The sequence below is a fragment of the Spea bombifrons genome, chromosome 4 (genome assembly GCF_027358695.1).
Source record: "Spea bombifrons isolate aSpeBom1 chromosome 4, aSpeBom1.2.pri, whole genome shotgun sequence".
NCBI lineage: Eukaryota > Metazoa > Chordata > Amphibia > Anura > Pelobatidae > Spea > Spea bombifrons.
Genome location: NC_071090.1, coordinates 29,095,521 through 29,115,693, shown reverse-complemented (window position 1 = coordinate 29,115,693; position 20,173 = coordinate 29,095,521). Strand labels below are relative to the sequence as shown.

General features: G+C 38.9%; 1 protein-coding gene across 1 annotated transcript in view; it reads left to right on the top strand.

The window, feature by feature from the left end:
* The window catches only part of PRELID2 (PRELI domain containing 2), a 40,601-nt gene extending 20,739 nt beyond the window's left edge, over positions 1 to 19,862 (top strand). The window contains exons 4-6 of the mRNA XM_053464702.1: positions 5,464 to 5,624; positions 12,370 to 12,475; positions 19,614 to 19,862. Of these exons, the coding sequence (XP_053320677.1) occupies positions 5,464 to 5,624; positions 12,370 to 12,475; positions 19,614 to 19,712 (366 nt within the window). The 3' untranslated portion in view covers positions 19,713 to 19,862. The remainder of the gene's footprint in view (positions 1 to 5,463; positions 5,625 to 12,369; positions 12,476 to 19,613) is intronic.
* Positions 19,863 to 20,173: the final 311 nt, after the last annotated feature.

Here is a 20,173-nt window from a genome sequence, read left to right as displayed (position 1 = left end):
TGTACATCTTTTTCCCAAAGACAACCTCTGTATATAACGCTGAGCGCGTGCACTCAACTTCTTTGGTCGACCATGGCGAGGCCTGTTCTGAGTGGAACCTGTCCTGTGAAACCCACTGTGCTGCAGCTCAGTTTCAGGGTCTTGGCAATCTTCTTATAGCCTACGCCGTATTTATGTAGAGCAACAATTCTTTTTTTTCCAGATCCTCAGAGAGTACTTTGCCATGAGGTGCCATGTTGAACTTCCAGTGACCAGTATGAGAGAGTGTGAGAGCTATAACAACAAATTTAACACACCTGCTCCCCTATCACACCTGAGACCTTGTAACCCTAACGAGTCGCATAATACCGGTGAGGGAAAATTGGGCCCAATTTGGACATTTCCGCTCAGGGGTGTACTCACTTTTGTTGCCAAGGTTTAGACTTTAATGGTTGTGTGTTGAGTTATTTTGAGGGGACAGCAAATTTACACTGTTATACAGGCTGTACACTCACTACATTTCTTAAGCGTTGTCACTTTTGTGAGATACTGTATGTGTCACATGCACTATATAATAAAGCTTATGATACTGCAGACACGGTGAGTGGGATGATAATTCTTACATATCAAAAACATTTGAGAGTATGAAGATTTTTCAACTTGACTCTCTCTTCAGCTGTAGCTCTAGAAAATCTGTCATACACTTGTCCATGGCTATATACTGGTAGGGACAAATATATTCCAACCTTACTTAAAGTCTGACCCTGACTTCTGTTCACCCTCGTTGCAAAACTTAAATGTACTCGACAGGGATGTAATTAGAAACCACCAGGCCCTGGGGTCTATGCCATCATTGTCCCCAAACAACTTGGCTATGCCTTCTTTGCACCCCCCCCCCCTCCACCCAGCTTTTATAAGGGTGGAGGAGGACTTAAGGAAACGTGAATATCTCCAAAGCATTTACATTGAACAGCCAAATGCACAAGCTGTTACAATGACAGTTTCCATTTAACCAGAATTATAGGATGCACATAATATCTAGGCTACTGGGGTTTCTACTTTTTTTTTTTCGCGTCTCAACTGCATTTGGTGCTGTTATGCCTAATCTAAATGCAACATTAGAAACATTTATTCCAAAAAATATTTAATTGTCAAAACATGTTATTAAATCATTTTTGCCAAGAACAGTTGTGACACAAATGCAGCTACCGATAGGATGTTGCCACAGAAACTGAAAAACCCCCCAACTTTTTAAACATTTCTGTACTTGTATTTTTTATGTGATTAAACCTTTTATTGGAAAGAAAACGCAGATCTGCAAGAGTCATTTAAGGACCACTGCTATAGAGCATTCTATAATTATTTAGCTTTTGCCATGGTAAATATTTTTTTTTTTCTCTCTCTGCATTGCTAGGCCTTATTTAAGATAACGAAATGTTCCCTGGGGCATTTAACATCTCTGGCATACAATATGAAATATATATACATAATTTATATATAGTAGTTGGAATTTACCTGGTATTTTTACAGGAAGGTGTCTATCTCATAGAAGGGAGACACAGATATTTGTAGATTGACACATTAAAAAATTAAATCCATTTAGATGTGATTGAATGCACATTATGGAAACGAAATAGAAAATGGTCCAGCTGCTATATAAGCAAATTAACCAGATGCGGAGTACCATTTTGTACATATTTTGGCCACTTACAGGATGAAAGGTGGTTACCTAGATTCATCATATATTTTTATTTAAAATAAGGAATAAATATATTATACAGTAATGTGCAAATGGCATGTGTGAAAAAATGCTGTGAAGTAAAAATACTTTAAAAAATAGACATCCTAATAGTTTATTTTTATCAGGTACCAAATTGCAAAGTGAGTGAACAGAATAAAAATTGAAATCAAATCAATATTTGGTGTGAACAGCCTTTGCCTTCAAGTGCAACCATTCTTCTAGGTCAGTGATGGCGAACCTATGACACGCGTGTCAGTGCTGACACGCGTAGCCATTTGGGGTGACACGCGCAGGATTTCCTGCGATTCATCCTCGGCTCCTGCACGGCCGCCGAGGATGAAAGAATCTGCGCTGGAGGACCCGTTCCTCCAGCACAGATTCTTTCATCCTCGGCGGCCGTGCAGGAGCCGAGGATGAATCGCAGGAAATCCTGCGCGTCACCCCCCCAAAAAAAGGGGGGGCGGGACGTGCAGTAGCGTACCTAGCGGGGGGCGGGGCGGTGGAGGAGCAGGCTCGCAAGGGAGCGGTATCGGAGGTCTTTAACAGACCACCGGCTCCCTTGAGTGATTTTAAGCCGGTTCAAGGATCTCCCTTGAACCCGGCTGAAAATCACTCAAGGGAGCCGGAGGTCTGTTAAAGACCTCCGATACCGCTCCCTTGCGATCCGCGCGGCAACAGCTGTTGTGCGCCGGGGTTTGTTGTCAGACCCCGGCGCACAACACTGAAGCCGCGCCCACCGCTGTCCGTGCCTTCTGAACCCCGTTCCCTCGGAAGAAGAACTGAAGAAGAAGAGGAGCGAAGAGCAGGAAAAGGAGCTGTAAGGAGAAAAGAGGAAAGGTAGGAAAGCATACAGTGAGAGTGGATTGGTGTATGTGTGTGGATTGGTGTATGTGTGTGGATTGGTATATGTGTGTGGCTTGGTATGCGTGTAGATTGGTATGTGTGTGGATTGTTGTGTGTGTGTGGATTGGTGTGTGTGTGGATTGGTATGTGTGTGTGGATTGGTGTGTGTGTGGATTGGTGTATGTGTGTGGATTAGTATATGTGTGTGGATTGGTGTATGTGTGTGGATTGGTGTATGTGTGTGGATTGGTGTGTGTGTGTGGATTGGTGTGTGTGTGTGGATTGGTGTATGTGTGTGGATTGGTGTATGTGTGTGGATTGGTATGTGTGTGTGGATTGGTGTGTGTGTGGATTGGTATGTGTGTGTGGATTGGTGTATGTGTGTGGATTAGTATATGTGTGTGGATTGGTATGTGTGTGGATTGGTATGTGTGTGGATTGGTGTATGTGTGTGGATTGGTGTATGTGTGTGGATTGGTGTATGTGTGTGGATTGGTATGTGTGTGTGGATTGGTGTATGTGTGTGGATTGGTATGTGTGTGGATTGGTATGTGTGTGGATTGGTAAATGCGGATTGGTGTATGTGTGGATTGGTGTATATGTGTGTGGGTTGGTATATGTGTGGATTGGTATGTGTGTGTGGATTGGTATGTGTGTGTGGATTGGTATGTGTGTGTGGATTGGTATGTGTGTGTGGATTGGTATATATATGTGTGGATTGGTAAGTGTGTGAGAGTGATGGGTGTTATGCTGTACCATTTCCAATGTATTTTTCATTATATAATTATGCTCTAAAGTACATCATAACTCCCATCACTCTAAACCCCCACCGCAGGATTCCTGAAAGGTAAGTAGTTACTAAGCAGGTATGTTAAATAATTTGTTTTTGGTTTATTAAATACAATTATATATTGCAATTATACATTTTTGTAGTTTAAACTATAAATTGCGCAAAATTATGTGTTTTTGTCGAAGTGACACACCACGCGAGTTATGCTCGATTTTTTGCCGATTTTTGACACACCACGCCAAAAAGGTTGCCCATCACTGTTCTAGGTAGACTTGCACACAGAATGGAATGTTGTAGGCATATAGTTATAAACAATTATACCAAATAGATGATCATCAATTTAATATGTAGGTTGAAACACAATCACTAACCGAAACAGAAATAGTTGTGTAGGATGAATAAAATGGGTGAGGAGCAGCAAAAACTCACTAACAAGGAGAGGTTACTAAAGACAGTTTAATGTCAAAAGTCATACACCATGGCGAGACTGAACACAGTAGCAAGACAAGGTAGTTATACTGCATCGGCAAGCTCTTTCACAGGCAGAATTTCAAGGCAGACTAGTTTTGAAATGTGCTGTCCAAGCTCTTGAAGAAGCACAAAGAAACAGGCACTGTTGAGGAACATAGGCACAGTGGATAACCAAGGAAACTTAATGCATCATGCTTACTTCCCTTCACAATCAGAAGATGTGCAGGAGTGCCACCAGATCAGCATTGACAGAGAACCGTGCCCCTGGTACACCCATCTGCTGTCCGGAGAAGCCTGGTCAGAAGTGGTCTTCATCAAAGTCTTCCAGCAAAAATGCCACACCTCCGGTGCAGAAACAAAGCCAAGCAACTTAACTATTCAGAAAAACACAGGAACTGGGGTGCAGAAAAATTTCAGAAGATGAGTCAAAATTAATGGCCTCATCAATGCTGAGAAGTGCAGTCAGATACTTATCCATCAGGCATCATCATCATCTGATTTGCCCTCCATTTATTCTGCATCATGACAATAACCCCAAGCAAACACATTGTTAAGAACTGTCTTTATCATATGGTATGGCCCTCACAGAGCCCTGATCTTAACATTATTGAGTCTGTCTGGGATTACTTGACGAGAGAAAGAAGGCTTCCTAAATCGAGACCAACTGTGGTTTGGAACAACCTACCTGCTGAGCGCCTTAAAACATTGATTGCTGTTTTAAAGGTAGAGGCTGGTCACACCAAATATTGATTTGAGTTAGATTTATTTCTTCTGTTCACTCACTTCGCATTTTGTTTAAATGATAAAAGTAAACTATTAACATGTCTGTTTTTGTAAGCGTTCTTACTTAATAGCATTAGTCACGCCTGGCAAAACTTTTCCACAGTATCGTATATAAATATAATAAATATGCTTGTGCCTTTTAGTATGACTAAAAACCTCTCTTTAATATGTTTGTTTATGAGGGAACCAGGTAAGATAATGATTTTTCCCCATCCTCAACACTCTACGAAAACAAATGGGAGGTTGCTGTTTGTCTTGCTTGTACTGTTGATGACTAAAGATGAAAGGGATTTGGAGTAGTTTAAATATTAAAAGAGAGGGCTATAATGTTATAAAATTATGTGGAAAGCACAAGCTGGGTTCTGGGTTGTTTAGCTAGAGGCATTAGTAGTAGAAAAAAGGAGATGTGTTTTGTCACGTTACAGATCCCTGGTCAGACCTCACCTAGACTATTGTGTATAGTTCCAGAGACCCCATCTCCAATTTTGGAGAGAGTTCAGAGGTAGATAAAATGATCTTAACAACATATAACCTTATTTAATGGTTTGCATGATAAGACTAAAAAAAAAAGCTTTCATGCGTAGCTCGGAGGGGAGAAATGTAAGAGGATTTGGTAGAAGCACATAATTCAAGTACAAGGAGGAGAAATATTCACTGTTGGAAACTAGAGGGTTAGCGGCTTAAATATAATGTGAAAAATGTATATATTACGGACAAAATGGTAGATAAGCCTTCCAGAAGAAGTGATGGAGGTTAATGCAGAGAAGGAAGGAAAAATGAGCAGACTGAAAAGTATGACTGGCTCTTACCTGTCATTTCTACGTTCATTAAGTTAACTTCATGTTTTGTTTCACAGTTCAGTATTATGAAAATATCAAATGTTTACTTGGAAGAAGAATCTTGGCTCGATATGAAGAAACGTGTCATGACGCTAAAAACCCGCTGCCTAACATGGGCACAGTATGCCTCTTTAAAGGAGGAGTCTATGTACAGGGAAAGTACGGAAAACTCCAACTGGTAAGGCCCATGTAATTCTTTAACGGATAAACTGGTTGCCCATTTAAAACAATGTCAACATAAGAGTTTCCAGTCATGGTTTACATAACTGCCAACATTTACTTCATGAAAACAGTGCACCCGAGGCATGGTTTTGGCTGGGAAATTCTGAAGCAAATCCAAGTTGTACTTCAACTTGTAGAACAGTAATAGACGAAGGTTACTTCATGGACTTTTATTTAAACCACTGTTGCGTAACTTCAGTACTGGAGTAGCGCCTGCGCTCAAGCTGGGATATCTAAAAATTCTTGCATCTGTTCAGTCCTCCGGTACTGGAGGTGTGCAGCCCTGGGTTATATGTTTGACTATATGTCTATTTCCACTGTCCAGCGGAAGCCAACAACAAAAGTATTTCCACCAGAGGTTGAGAAACATCATTTAACAAATTTACAATATTTTCAGTTGTCTCATAATGCTTTTTAGTCAAGTGCTTTGTAATGGTATATGTATGATATTTGTATCACAGTTATATGATGATGGTTGCAATATAGCATGCATTACAGCCTATTAACTGATGATGAGCAGGTGTTCTACATTTAAAGTAAAATTGGTGAAGGTGAACATGTTTTGTGTTCTCCATAAAAAGTAAGAAATTGCAATGTAACATTATTAACCATATGTCCATAAATAGCTTGAAAAACAGATGTGACATTGTGCTTTTTGTACTACCTTTTAGACTAGATTGGCTTTAGTCTGCATGTTTTTTTTCACTTTTCTTTTATTGATTAAAAAGCAGAATGCACTGTCCAAAAGAGTGGTTATTATGAGGTATTGTTACTGAACATGTATAAGTCAGGTTTTACTTTGTGAAGCCTTTGTTCTGAATTTCTATTGATGTACCAGAAAAGGCCAGTGTGGGTCATAAATGTTTTATTATCAATGCACGTGTATTTCACTTCTGTTAGAAAATAATCACAACCAGTACAAGTCTTAAACTTTTTTCCTCCATCCACTCATCAGACAGTACAGACCAGGTTGTGTATTTTTTGGGGGGGTTTATAAGTTCCAGTTTATTGTGATTTTAATGAACTATAAAAATTTACTGGTTATTATCGCTACTGTCTGTCAAAATGAATGTTAAGTCAACATAAAGAGACAAAGGTGTCAGATTCACCAACAATCTTGAAATACTAGTCAGCAGCCCATTGAGTACCTTACGTCCAGCATGTTTTACCAATGATATGACTCATCAACAGGGCTGGACTGGGGATGAGTAATTGGTGCAGCATGTTCACGTTTTTATGCTCTCGCATCTTGCGGCAGCGTACCGCGGGACCCTATTTATCAAAGGGGCGGAAGTCTCAGTAAGTGTTTGGTGCTATTGCCCACTGGCTCACCGGGTGTTGGCAAGATATCCCAGCCATCAACATGTGCCACCAGCTGTTGAAATGATAGCCAACCAGTCTCTGAAAGTAAACATGACATTTAATCGTCTACCGGGTACGGGGATTAAGGAAACCAATCTCTAATTCTCCCAAACAAGTAATAGTGAGGTGTCGGTATCCGTTCACTGCTGGGTTCACAGCAACCACTCTCTAGTACCTTTCAAGTTCCAAGGATGCCACAGATCCCTGAACAGTAGGTTCTTGCTTCTTATTTATGTTTCCCTACATTGCTTTTAGAGAAGCACCAGCAAGTAGGGACCCTAACATCTCTATTTTCTCCGTATGTATTTTTTTTATTGTATACCCTGTAGGTCTTTGAGATTTTAAAGCAAAATAATAAAGCAAACCTGCCATGGATGACATAAAAGACTCTTAATGACAGCATATAGTATTCACCTCTTTCCAGAACTATACTTTCAATTTAAGTCTTTTTGACAGCCTTTGCAACATACATATGTCAATGTCTATTATGTTTCTGTGAAATACAAGAAGATTGTATGGATTATGAATAATATTCTGTTTCCATGTAAATTTTTTTTTGTACTCGCTTTGATGAGAAGTCAATATGCTAGTTGTCAGTTCCTAGCAGTTTGTTATTGATTGCAGAATTATACCCCTGATCCCTAGAATTATAGCTTTTGACAGTTCTGCATAGAATTATAAGATTGAGTTTTGTTTTAGTAGTCTGTGAAAATACATACAGTTGGATAGAACTGCTTGAGATTTCTTGTTGATGGCACACAGAATAATGCAAGAAGAGAAAATCACTACTTGGCCCAGTGTGATTTCATATTACCTTCACTAATCACTTTGGTTTCTCCTTTGCCTGTACCATACAATTACTGCATATGCCTAAGTCTAGGAGCTAGCTTTAACTGGCTGATACTATATTTTCATATATTTATTACAACTAAACTGAAGTCTGAGAGAAATACAACAAAAAATTTAAATAAGCCTTGCGTTAGACTTTTTGGAATACAAAACCTATATTATTTAAAATAAGTGAGTTTATAGTGAAGGCATTAGCATGTGTGACAGGGTGAAAGATGGCTTCTATGTAAGCAAGAGATTGGAAAGAGCGGTTTATCCCAGTGACTAAGGGGTTAACTGCTGGTCCCATTAACACTTTGAAGATGCTAAATATTTTTTATTGGGACACAAACAAGAAAAAAGACCAAAAAAAAAGATAACTTGAGCATGCATAACTTTTCACCCTCCCCAATCTATATTTTAAAGCCACCTTTTGCAGCAACTACAGCTGCAAGTCTCTTGGGCTACATCTCTATAAGCTTGGCACATCTAGCCACTGGGATTTTTCAAGGCAAAACTGCTCCAGCTCCCTCAAGTTTGGTGGCTTTCGCTGGTGTACTGCAATCTGTAAGTCATACTACAGATTCTCAACTTGAGGTCCAGGCTTTGACTAGGCCATTCCAAGACATTTAAATGTTTTCCTTGCTTAGGGTCATTGTCCTGCTGGAAGGTGAACCTCCATCCCAGTCTCAAAACTGAAACTGGTTTCCCTCAAGAATTTTCCTGTATTAAGCGCCGTCCATCATTCCTTCAATCCTGACCAGTTTCCTAGACTTTGCGAATGAAAAAATGTCACCACAGCATGATGCTGCCACCACCACCATGCTTCAAGGTGGGGGTGGTGTTCTCAGGGTGATGAGCGGTGTTGGGTTTGTACCAGACCTAGTGTTTTCCTTGATGGCCAAAAAGATCAATTTTAGTCTCATCTAACCAGAGTACCTTTTTCAATATGCTTGGGGAGTCTCCCACAAGCCTTTTGGTGAACAGCTAATGTGTTTTTGCGTTCTTTTTCTGGCCACTCTTCTGTAAAGCCTATCTCTGTGGAGTGTATGACTTAAAGTGGTCCTATGCAGCTCCTTCAGAGTTATCTTTGGTCTCTTTGTTGCTTCTCTGATAAATGCCCTTCTTGTCTGGTCTGTGAGTTTAGGTGGGCAGCCCTCTCTCTTGGGAGGTTTGTTGTGTTGCCATATTCATTCCATTTCTTAATAATGGATTTAATGTTGCTCTGTGGGATGTTCAAAGTTTTTTTGGATGTTTTTTATAACCCAACCCTGATCTGTACTTCTCCACAATTTTGTCCCTGACCTCTTTGGAGAGCTCCTTGGTCTTCATGGTGCCACTTGCTTAGTGATGCCCCTTGCTCAGTGGTGTTGCAGACTGTGGGGCTTTTCAGAATGGGTCTATATAATTATACAGAGATCATGTGACACTTTGATTGCGTACCGGTGGACTTTTTTATTTATTTTTTAACTAATTAAGTGACTTCTGAAGGTAATTGGTTACACCAGATCTACTTTAGGGGCTTCATAGCAAAGGTGGTGAATACATATGCAGGTACCACTTTTCCATTTTTGTTTTTTCTGTTTGTTTTTTTTTTTAATGTTATTTTGTGTATGTACATTACATGAAATCCAAATAAAAATCCATTTTAGTTCCAGGTTGTGATTGCTTTTGGAAGGCAATGTATAGGGGAGCAATCTGTACTGTTTTAGTTATTACAGGCAAGAAAACACCCTTGATTAAAACCTTTGTTTCCATGTATATTTCCTGTCTGTTGCATTTTGGCTCGTTCATGATCTTTATCCAGTTTGTGGCAAAGGACATTATATGCCGCCCTCAAAATGGTTTCAATTTTAAGATTAATTTGCAGGTATATCTTTATTGCTAGTATTTATGTTTTGCTCAATGGTTATTAATTTAGTGCCATAGAGAAGGATGCAGACAGGGGTTCTGATCAAAATCAGAATTGAGTTGTTCTTATCAAGGACAGCACATGGTTAAACATCAAGACACTGTTTCTTTTGGCACAGGCTACCCCTTTGTTCTGTTTTCTTTTTTATTATTCCTTTTTCTATAAGTAGTTTTGCTTTGTTTTTATTTTTTCACTAGAATCGATACTCTATTTAATCCCCTTGTGTTCAAACATAAAGAAGCTTGCAGAAAACCTGACTTGACAGATGTAGTAACATTTCCTGTTTTAATTTATAAAATAAAATGTTATGCTTGTGTTTTGTGCCCATGTTAGTAAGATAAAATGCTTTAATTGCCTTTGAAATTGCATATACTCTCTGCCAACCTTTTGGTTTGTACAGATACAGTGCAGTCCTTGGGTATATATTGCCGATATGAAAATACCTAGGATTTCAGCAATGAAACATTTGGCAGTTGATTAGCCTTCAACTTCTCTGCTCTGCTCTTCATATATGTATATTTATATAGCACCAACAGATGCGCTTATAAGCATGATAAAGAGGAGTCATAATAAGTACAATTGTATAAGTAGTACAGTAGTCATGCAGACTGTTATGCAGGCCTTGGCACCACAGGATAACGGACCCACTAAGCAGGAGTGGCGGCGTACACGCAGATGAATGGTACGTACTCCAAGGTAACAGGACAAATCAGGACCAGAGGCACAAGAACTAAACAATCCGAGGTCGGGGCAGGCAGCACAGGTTCAGAATTAGTAAACAAAGCCGAGGTCCGGGCAGGCAGCGTAGGAGCGAATGTCAGGAACAATAGCCGAAGTCTGTTACACAGAAATCAGGTAGCGTAGGTACAGGAGTCCCAAACGTGAACACACACCCAGAGTAATAAAGACTCTTTGCACGGACCCTAAGCACAGGGCAAAGGGGGTTTAAATAGGACTAGAGGCTGAGAAAACAGAAAAAACAGCCAATGGATGCGCGATGATGTCATCGCGACCGGCGCCCGCGAATGGCGGGATGTAACACAGACTTTATGATTGGTGTACAATAATTATGCATACATTGGGAAAGGAGGCCCCTGTTCTCTAGAGCTAATAGCCTAAATAGCAATAAGGAGTGGGTGGACTTACAAATACATTGGCAAGAAGTAAGTGCAGTTTACAAGAGCGCGTGTTAAATGCATGCTTGTATGTTACTGTCATAGAAAAGTAAGAATATGTTCCTTTAGTTTGCTTTGAAGTTGGTCGGTGTCCCTTTTTAGTAGGGACGTTTGGAGAAGTGGGGAAGCCAGTGAGGCAGCGTGTAGGTAAAATGAGCAGTAAAACGAGTAGAAAGGCATTGGGATATGTAGATGAAACGTAAACTGACGTGAGCTGAGAAGCTGTATACGTTTGTACACACGGACATGCATTATACAGCATGACCAACATTATGTGGACACTGCTAACAGGTGTATAAAATCAAGCACATAGGCAAGCTGTCTCCATAGACAAAAACTGGGAAAATAATGGGTTGTAGTGACTGTTACAGGATGCCGCCTTTGCCACAAGTCAGTTTGTGAAATTTCTGCCTTGCTACAGTTGCCAAGGAACAGGGGCTGGTTGTTTGTGGGGGGGGGGGTTAGCGTTTTTCTGTATTCCCCTTAGTTTCAACAAAGGGTACTGTTAAGGTTACACCATACAAAGACATTTAGCAATACTAGAATACTACAGGAGAATATTGATTACACATTGATTGTGTAGTTAAACCCATCTAGGAAGCACCATTACGGTGACACGGTCATAAAGGGAAGCCTATTAACAAGATCCATTCTATTGAATTATAGATTAGTTAAGTACAGTATGTTTTCTCTTGTTCTATTCCATGTGGGGATGTAATTATGTTTTTTTATCTAAAAAAACAAAACTGGGAAATTTCAACTTCTGATGCCATCAAATATAATATAGTCAATTTTTGTATTTTGTATTGTATTTTAATTTTGAATATTAAGTGACTGTAATCTTCACCCCCTCAATAACCCCCCCAACAGAGTGGCAAATAGGGGGTATAAGGCATTTCTGGGGGCAGAGTGGCAACCCTGGGGGCAGATGTGCATAACTGGGGGGGCAGGTTGGCAAATAAAAGGAAATAAAAAATATATATTTTTCTCAATCATAGCTTTTATTAAATATGAAAATATTGTTTACATGAATTAATATTTACTAGTAAAACTTTTTTTCCTATAGGGTAGTCTTATATTCAGGCTTTTTGTTTTTTTCCTAAATTAATTTTTAGATTTTGGGGGGTCGTCTTATAATCAGGGTCGTCTTATAATCGAGCAAATACGGTATATATATATATATATATATATATATATATATATATATATATATATATATATATATATATATATATATATATATATATATATATATATATATATATATATATATCTAGACAAATGAAAACGCATCCCATGAATAAGCTGGACTGTAATGTATGCAGTGGACCAGGAAATCGGACTGATGGAAATAATCACGGGGGAAATATGTTTATTTGTAGCCTTTTTTGTAACGTTTTTGTCATGTTTATTTTCACCTTCAGGACAGAGTTTACTCAAAAGGGATTTATTTCAATCACGGGTGCCGGCTTACTGAACTGTGTCCTGGAAACATTTGCACAAGCTTTCTTGAAACAAGGAGCCAAAAAAGTAGGTCCAGAAAACCTTTTTTTTTATCATATATGTATATAATATTACTATTATTATTTTTTATTTATATATCGCCAACAATTTACGCAGCGCTTAATAAAATACATATATTCAAGGGGTATGACAAGACGAGAATTCAGACTAAGACAAACCTCTCTATATATATATTTATCTCACAAAAGTGAGTACACCCCTCACATTTTTGTAAATATTTTATTATATCTTTTCATGTGACACCACTGAAGAAATGACACTCTTCTACAATGTAAAGTAATGAGTGTACAGTCTGTATAAAAGTGTAAATTTGATGCCCCCTCAAATTAACTCAACACACAACCATTAATGTCTAAACCTTGGCAACGAAAGTGAGTACACCCCTAAGTGGAAATGTCCAAAGAAGTTTTACTTCCCTGAGAAGGTGGTAGATACAGTGGGGCAAAAAAGTATTTCGTCAGCCACCAATTGTGCAAGTTCTCCCTCTTACAAAGATGAGAGAGGCCTGTAATTTTCACCATAGGTACACTTCAACTATGAGAGATAGAATGAGACAACAAAGTCCATAAATCACATTGTCTGATTTTTAAAGAATTTATTTGCAATTTATTTATTTGGTAAATAACAAAAGTTCATATCAATACTTTGTTATATACCCTTTGTTGGCAATGGCAGAGGTCAAACATTTTCTGTAGGTCTTCACAAGGTTTTCACACACTGTTGCTGGTATTTTGGACCATTCCTCCATGCAGATCTCCTCTAGAGCAGTGATGTTTTGGGGCTATCGCTGGACAACACGGACTTTCAACTCCCTCCAAAGGTTTTCTATGGGGTTGAGATCTGGAGGCTGGCTAGGGCACTCCAGGACCTTGAAATGCTTCTTACGAAGCCACTCCTTCATTGCCCGGGCGGTGTGGTTGGGATCATTGTCATGCTGACCCAGCCATGTTTCATCTTCAATGCCCTTGCTGATGGAAGGAGGTTTTCACTCAAAATCTCACGATACATGGCCCCATTCATTCTTTCCTTTACACGGATCCTAGTCCCTTTGCAGAAAAATAGCCCCAAAGCATGATGTTTCCACCCAATGCTTCACCGTAGGTATGGTGTTCTTTGGATGCAACTCAGCATTCTTTCTCCTCCAAACACGACGAGTTGAGTTTCTACCAAAAAGTTCTACCTTGGTTTCATCTGACCATATGACTTTCGCCCAATCCTCTTCTTGTACTGGCTTAAGCAGGGGGACACGTCTGGCACTGCATGATTTGAGTCCCTGGAGGACAGAGGAGACTCTTAAAGAAGATGTTACAGGTCTGTGAGAGTCAGATATCTTGCTTGTTTGTAGGTGACCAAATACTTATTTTACCGAGGAATTTACCAATGAATTCATTAGAAATCCTACAATGTGATTTCCTGTATTCTTTCCCCCATTCTGTCTCTCGTAGTTGAAGTGTACCTATGGAGAAAACTACAGGCCTCTCTCATCTTTTTAAGTGAGAGAACTTGCACAATTGGTGGCTGACTAAATACTTTTTTTGCCCCACTGTAAATGGAACAGAATCCCATCACAAGTGGTAGAGGCTAACGCAATAGGCATAACTCTAACCTGAATCTAAGACATGACCAAGGACTGATTATTGTCTGAGTCCTTCTATCAGAAAAAAAAATAGCAGACAGGATGGGGTCGACAGGGGAGTTTAGTGTTAATCCTGCATAATAGATAGCTCATTCAGTGAGGCGACGTTCAAGAAATCTCACAAGTTAAATTTGCATTGTATAGGACTATCCAAGCTCTTATACATTGCTAACTCCCTCTTTAGTAAATTTACTTCAGTATAAAAGATATCAACTTTGAACTTGCTACCAGTCTTCTGTGAAATACAAGTTCCTGTATAGCAAAAAAAAATATGGATATGTAGGCTGTCAATCATGGGATAAGCTTCTACGTGTTCTAAAATCTGGATAAACTATAATATTGTGCCCACACTTCTATACACTATAAGTGGTTAAAATGTAAACCCTTAATGTCCAGAAGATTAGAATGGTTGATTTGAACTTGAGTGAAAGGAATAGCTATTGATTGTTTGAATGTAGGTATTCTCTGAAAATACTGTTGTAATATGCCCTCTTGGCTCATTATCCCATATTGTTCACTGTAGAGATTGCTTTTCTTAAATAATATCTGCTTTTCCTATTTAGCAACCCGTAGCAACGCCTTTAAATCTATTCTGTGAAAGCTGCCATGTTTGATCGAGTGTATAACTGTCAACTATAAGATCTGTGCTGTGACTCCCTGAGTTGACCCCAGAATACTAAGTTAAAAAGAAAATGTAGAGGGTTATGAAAACAGAAGTTTGATTTTGTTGGCACACTGGAAATCATATGAATATAGCCTCATGTCATAGATGTTAAGGACAATGGTAATGCACAAACCTGTCTAGGTTGTTTGTTTTTTTTTAAACAGTAAATATATCTGCTTACCTTTAGAACACACTTTCTCAGTTCCTATTGAGTGGTACATTCTGTAGCTTCTACGGAGGCAGAAATAATTAATATGGACCTTAACCCACAAAGTTTTTAATATCAGTGTGTTTGCTAAAAGTACCTTTTTTTTTTTTTTGAGGGCAAGCTATCATCTGTATTGATGCCCATGCAGGTATCATGGGAAGCATCAAGGCATTTCCTCCAGTCATGTGAAGTGAAAAAAACAGAATTTCACGTGATAAAGTAATACAAATTAATAAATTACTTCCCTAAAGTACTGCAGCTGCCCAAAAAACACTCCTCGGGGTGTTAAAATGCCAATCAACGAACAATAGGGCGCATGTACATAGGGGAGAAAAATAAACAATAATGGTGCAATATAGTCAGGCAGCACTACACTATGTGTAATATGACCGGGGGTACAAGGCGCAATGAAGTAGGAAAAGCTCATCTCGATCCTCCACTTCATCCCTGACCCAAGAAACGACTCATGCATGGAATATGAGTACAAACAGAAGGATCGCCAACCGAACAGAGCATAACAAAATCTCTATGTTATAGGGTCACACACTTCAAATTCTAAAAGCATGATTATATATATATATATATATATATATATATATATATATATATATATATATATATATAATATATAATATATATAGCTACTCAGTCCATATATAAATGGATTTTGTATTTTTTATAATCAATACATTTTGAATATAACAAAATGTATAAAAAAATGTAATATTTGAAATAGAAGAAACATACTTATACAACCTCAATGTCAAGGTTTGAGATGAAAAGATTGTGCCACCATCATCTGCTCCTTCTATATCAAAAGGAAGAGGGAAGTTAGCTTGCCATCGATCCACCTGGCTTGGACACCCAGTCACCACTTTTTTCCACTAGATCCTTAACACCGGTCGAAAAGTGCAGCTGTCCCAGGTCCAGTCATTCCTAGGGGCCCAAAGCAGCTGCCACTTAAGCATAGGGGTCGGCAGAGTGTTAGACTGTTGTCTGCCACTCTACCAGGTCTCTCCAGAGGACTGGGCTGCCTGCCACTGGAGGAGCAAGGCTGATTGGGGAGATCATGTATGTCCCTTTAACGGCCCAAATTAAAGGGAGTGCGAGGTCTGTTCATACAGACTGTTTCGCGTGCCGGCTATTGAGGCCAAGCACAAGGATATGATGTCGGATATGGAGAGAGAGGGCAGAGATGTATAGTGGGAGCAAGAAGAACAAAAAAGATGGATAATGAAAAAGGAAAGCATTATGATAGTAGAAAGGTGCAGTCTCTTCGGGAATGTTACATAGAGGGTATCTGTTGCCCATATATTTTCCATTTTTCCCACTAGATCCTTAAGCTAAGGTATAGGGTTCTATATGATGTATAAAAAAAGATTTTTTATAAGGAGCTAGCAACCTTGTACAGTGTTATTTTCAACTTTTAAACTTAACAAGCAATCTCCCAACTTTTATCACTAAATATTTGCCAAAATGTTTTACAACCTGCACAGCAAAGGTTTTTAAAATGTCAGGTAGATCTGAAACAAAGAACCCAAAATACACAATTACAGAGATACTTGATTTATCTGAACTGTATATGAGAATGTCCACTAGGATTACGGTCTGTGCATTAAAATTGAAGCATAAAAACACTCATGAAATGATTGCATTAGTCATAAAGACTCAGTATATACCAGGTGATGCTGACATTTTGTATAATAGATGTAGACTACTAATATCTACACTGATAAGCATAACATGATGACCATCTGCCTAATTATTGTGTAGGTCCTTCATTTGCTGCCAAAACAGCCCTGACCCGTCAAGGCTCCACTAGACCTCTGAAGGTGTGCTGTGGTATCTGGCACCAAGACATTAGCAGCAGATCCTTTAAGTCGTGTAAGTTGGGAGGAAGGGCCACCATGGACTGAACTTGTTTGTCCAGCACATCCCCTAGATGTGCGATTAGATTGAGATTTGAGGTACTTGAGGCCAAGTCAACACCTTGAACTCCTGTAGTGTTCCTCAAACCATTCCCGAACCGTTTTTGCTTTGTAGTAAGATGCAGTATCCTGATGAAAGTGGCCAGTGCCATCAGGGAAAACCATGTACATGTTCTGCAACAATGCTTAGGAAGGTGGTACGTGTCGAGGTAACATCCACATAATTGGCGGGACCCAAGGTTTCTCAGCAGAACATTGCTCTAAGCATCACACTGCCTCATCCAGCTTGCCTTCTTCCCATAGTACATCCTGGTGCCACGTGTTCTCCAGGTAAGCAACAGACCAGGCCATCCACATGATGTAAAAGGAAACACATGATTCATCGGGCCAGGCCATCTTCTTCCATTGCTCCATGGACCAGTTCTTGTGCTCGTGCCCATTGTGGGCTCTATCGGCATGGGCACCCTGACTGGTCTCTGGCTACTCAGCCCAATTTGCAACAAACTGTGATCCACCGTGTGTTCTGACAGTGTGATGGTTTGGAGCACACCTAAAAAGCGGCAGTCTTAGTGACCCGCCTCCCCAGGAGTCTGTTTTCATTTTAAATGTGTTTAAAATTATTTGAATGTGCCCATTATTTACAAGCAGAGAAGGTAGCATGTCATTAACAGAAGATTCTTAGGGAATACATTTATTTTATATTAGAATAAATGTAAGGTACCTCATGTAGGTTCTAATTAAAAGTGTAAACCACTATGCACTTTCAATTAATTACATATTTCTGTTAGTACAGTGTCTCATTTATTAAAAGGCAAAGTTAAAATATGCATTTTCTCTCTCTCCTTAATTAGTTGCTATAAAATATTTTTCATTGTTTTATTCATCAAACAAGATCCACATAAGAGGTAATAAAACACAGTTATAAAACAGTTCATAAAGCAAAAATAAAGAATACCAGCCAAAAAAAAAAAAAAAGAGGTTTGACTTGGCAATTAGAAGATTATCGTTAATGACTGGCTATATGTGTCACTCGTTGGGTCCAGGAGTTAAATTTAGCTTCTAAGCTACCCTGAAACTCACCTTTCAGAGCAATAGACACCTAACCCACATGCTTCACACTACCACCCCTGAAAATATACGTCAATTTAACAAAAAGGTATTCAATACCCATTCCAAGGAAACAAGAAGAAAATAGCAATGTGGGACTCAATTCGACTCAATTAGTGTTAATGCTGGTGAAAAAAGCATTGGTTGCAATTTAAGTACATGTTTTGCTGCTGTTATTTTAGAATGCATTTACTGGAAAAGGCTACTTAACAAATGTCACCTAAGCAAATCCTTTGGGTGCGCAGAGGATTAGGGTGATTTAATTGGATACGTTTTAGTCGGAATTTCTAGACTATCAAAAAGTATGGGAATACATTTTTAAATGGGTCCAAACTAGTTTAACACACATTAGAAAGGTACAATATACACTTAGCTCTTGGGTTTAGAGACAATTTAAACCAAATGAGTTCTAGATTTAAATCTTTATGTACAGTATCTCACAAAAGCGAGTACAACACTCACATTTTTGTAAATATTTTATTATATCTTTTCATGTGACAACACTGAAGAAATGACACTCTGCTACAATGCAAAGTAGTGAGTGTGCAGCCTGTATAACAGTGTAAATGTGCTGTCCCCTCAAAATAACTCAACACACAGCCATTAATGTCTAACACCCTGACAACAAAAGTGAGTACACCCCTATGTGGAAATGTCGAAATTGGGCCCAAAGTGTCAATATTTTCTGTGGCCACCATTATTTTCCAGCACTGCCTTAACCCTCTTGGGCATGGAGTTCACCAGAGCTTCACTGGTTGCCACTGGAGTCCTCTTCCACTCCTCCATGACGATATCACAGAGCTGGTGGATGCTAGAGACCTTGCGCTCCCCCACCTTCCATATGGGGATGCCCCACAGATGCTCAATAGGATTTAAGTCTGGCGACATGCTTGGCCAGTCCATCACCTTCACCCTCTGCTTCTTTAGCAAGGCAGTGGTCGTCTTGGAGGTGTGTTTGGGGTCATTATCATGTTGGAATACTGCTCTGTAGTCCTAGAATGTGTGTATGGGTTTAACACACTATGTATTATTAAAACAAACATTGATCTAACATCAAAAAATAGACCATCTATGTCAAGCAAAACTTAACTAAAATGATATTCTTACTTTCCTGATATGCCTACATTTTTCTGTACTGCATAGTTTGAATAATGTTTACACGTGATTAATACACTATCTGAAGTGAAAGATGATATTTTATGGCAATAGTTGGGCAAGCTATGAAAACATAAATTTGATATCTCATACTATATTATAATATTATCCCTCACTTTATTGGTCTTTTGCCAATACCAAATTGTCGCTTCATGGCAGCACATAAATCAAGTGACTGCAAAATGACAAGATGCAGTTAACATAAGGTGACATTGAGTCAACTTGATATAGTGTGTGTTGGACCAAGTTTCAGGTTTCCAGAATAGGATTTGATGTGGGCCTAACATATTTATCAAAGTGGCCTCAGTGTTTAGAACCTTGCAACATCTGCTCTTTACATATAGACCAGTCAAAGGTGTTTATCTGAACAAACCATCTTTAAGAATTCCATGTTTAGTGCTAGTACTGTTTAGTACTAATATGCCTTTTATTTGCTGTTTTCACAGAGTATTTCAATCATGGAAACCATCCTTCAGGAGCGCTGTGGAAGCCCTTTCTCTTCACCAAGACCAGTTAATGATGAGAAAACTCAACATCCCGCATAACTCTTGTGATATTGGTTACATGTGCTGTCTTTGTTCTTTCCTAAAGTTTATCTAAAGGGCTGAAGATACAATACAAGTATGCTGTATAACCTCATTATGCTGGAGAACCCCATTAGACCCAACAATGTATGATTACTTAAAGAAACAGAATATGTCCTTCATACATCTTAAGTGTTTTAATTTGGAGGAAGGGAGGCAAAGAGCTGAACGCAAAGGAAAAGTGTTTTCTTGCGCAAACTGACTCGGCTGATACATTATAACAATTATAATATTGTTACAGTTCATCTCAGGTCAAATGCTTACATAGCAGTGACTGCTTATATTGTCCGGGAATATGTCAAATGCTTTATCTAATTTGGTTCTAAAGTAAGCCCATGAATTGTAATATATATATAATGCATTGTTTTAAACTATAGTTAACATATTAATGCCTTTATGGCTTTTAACTTAAATATTCAAAA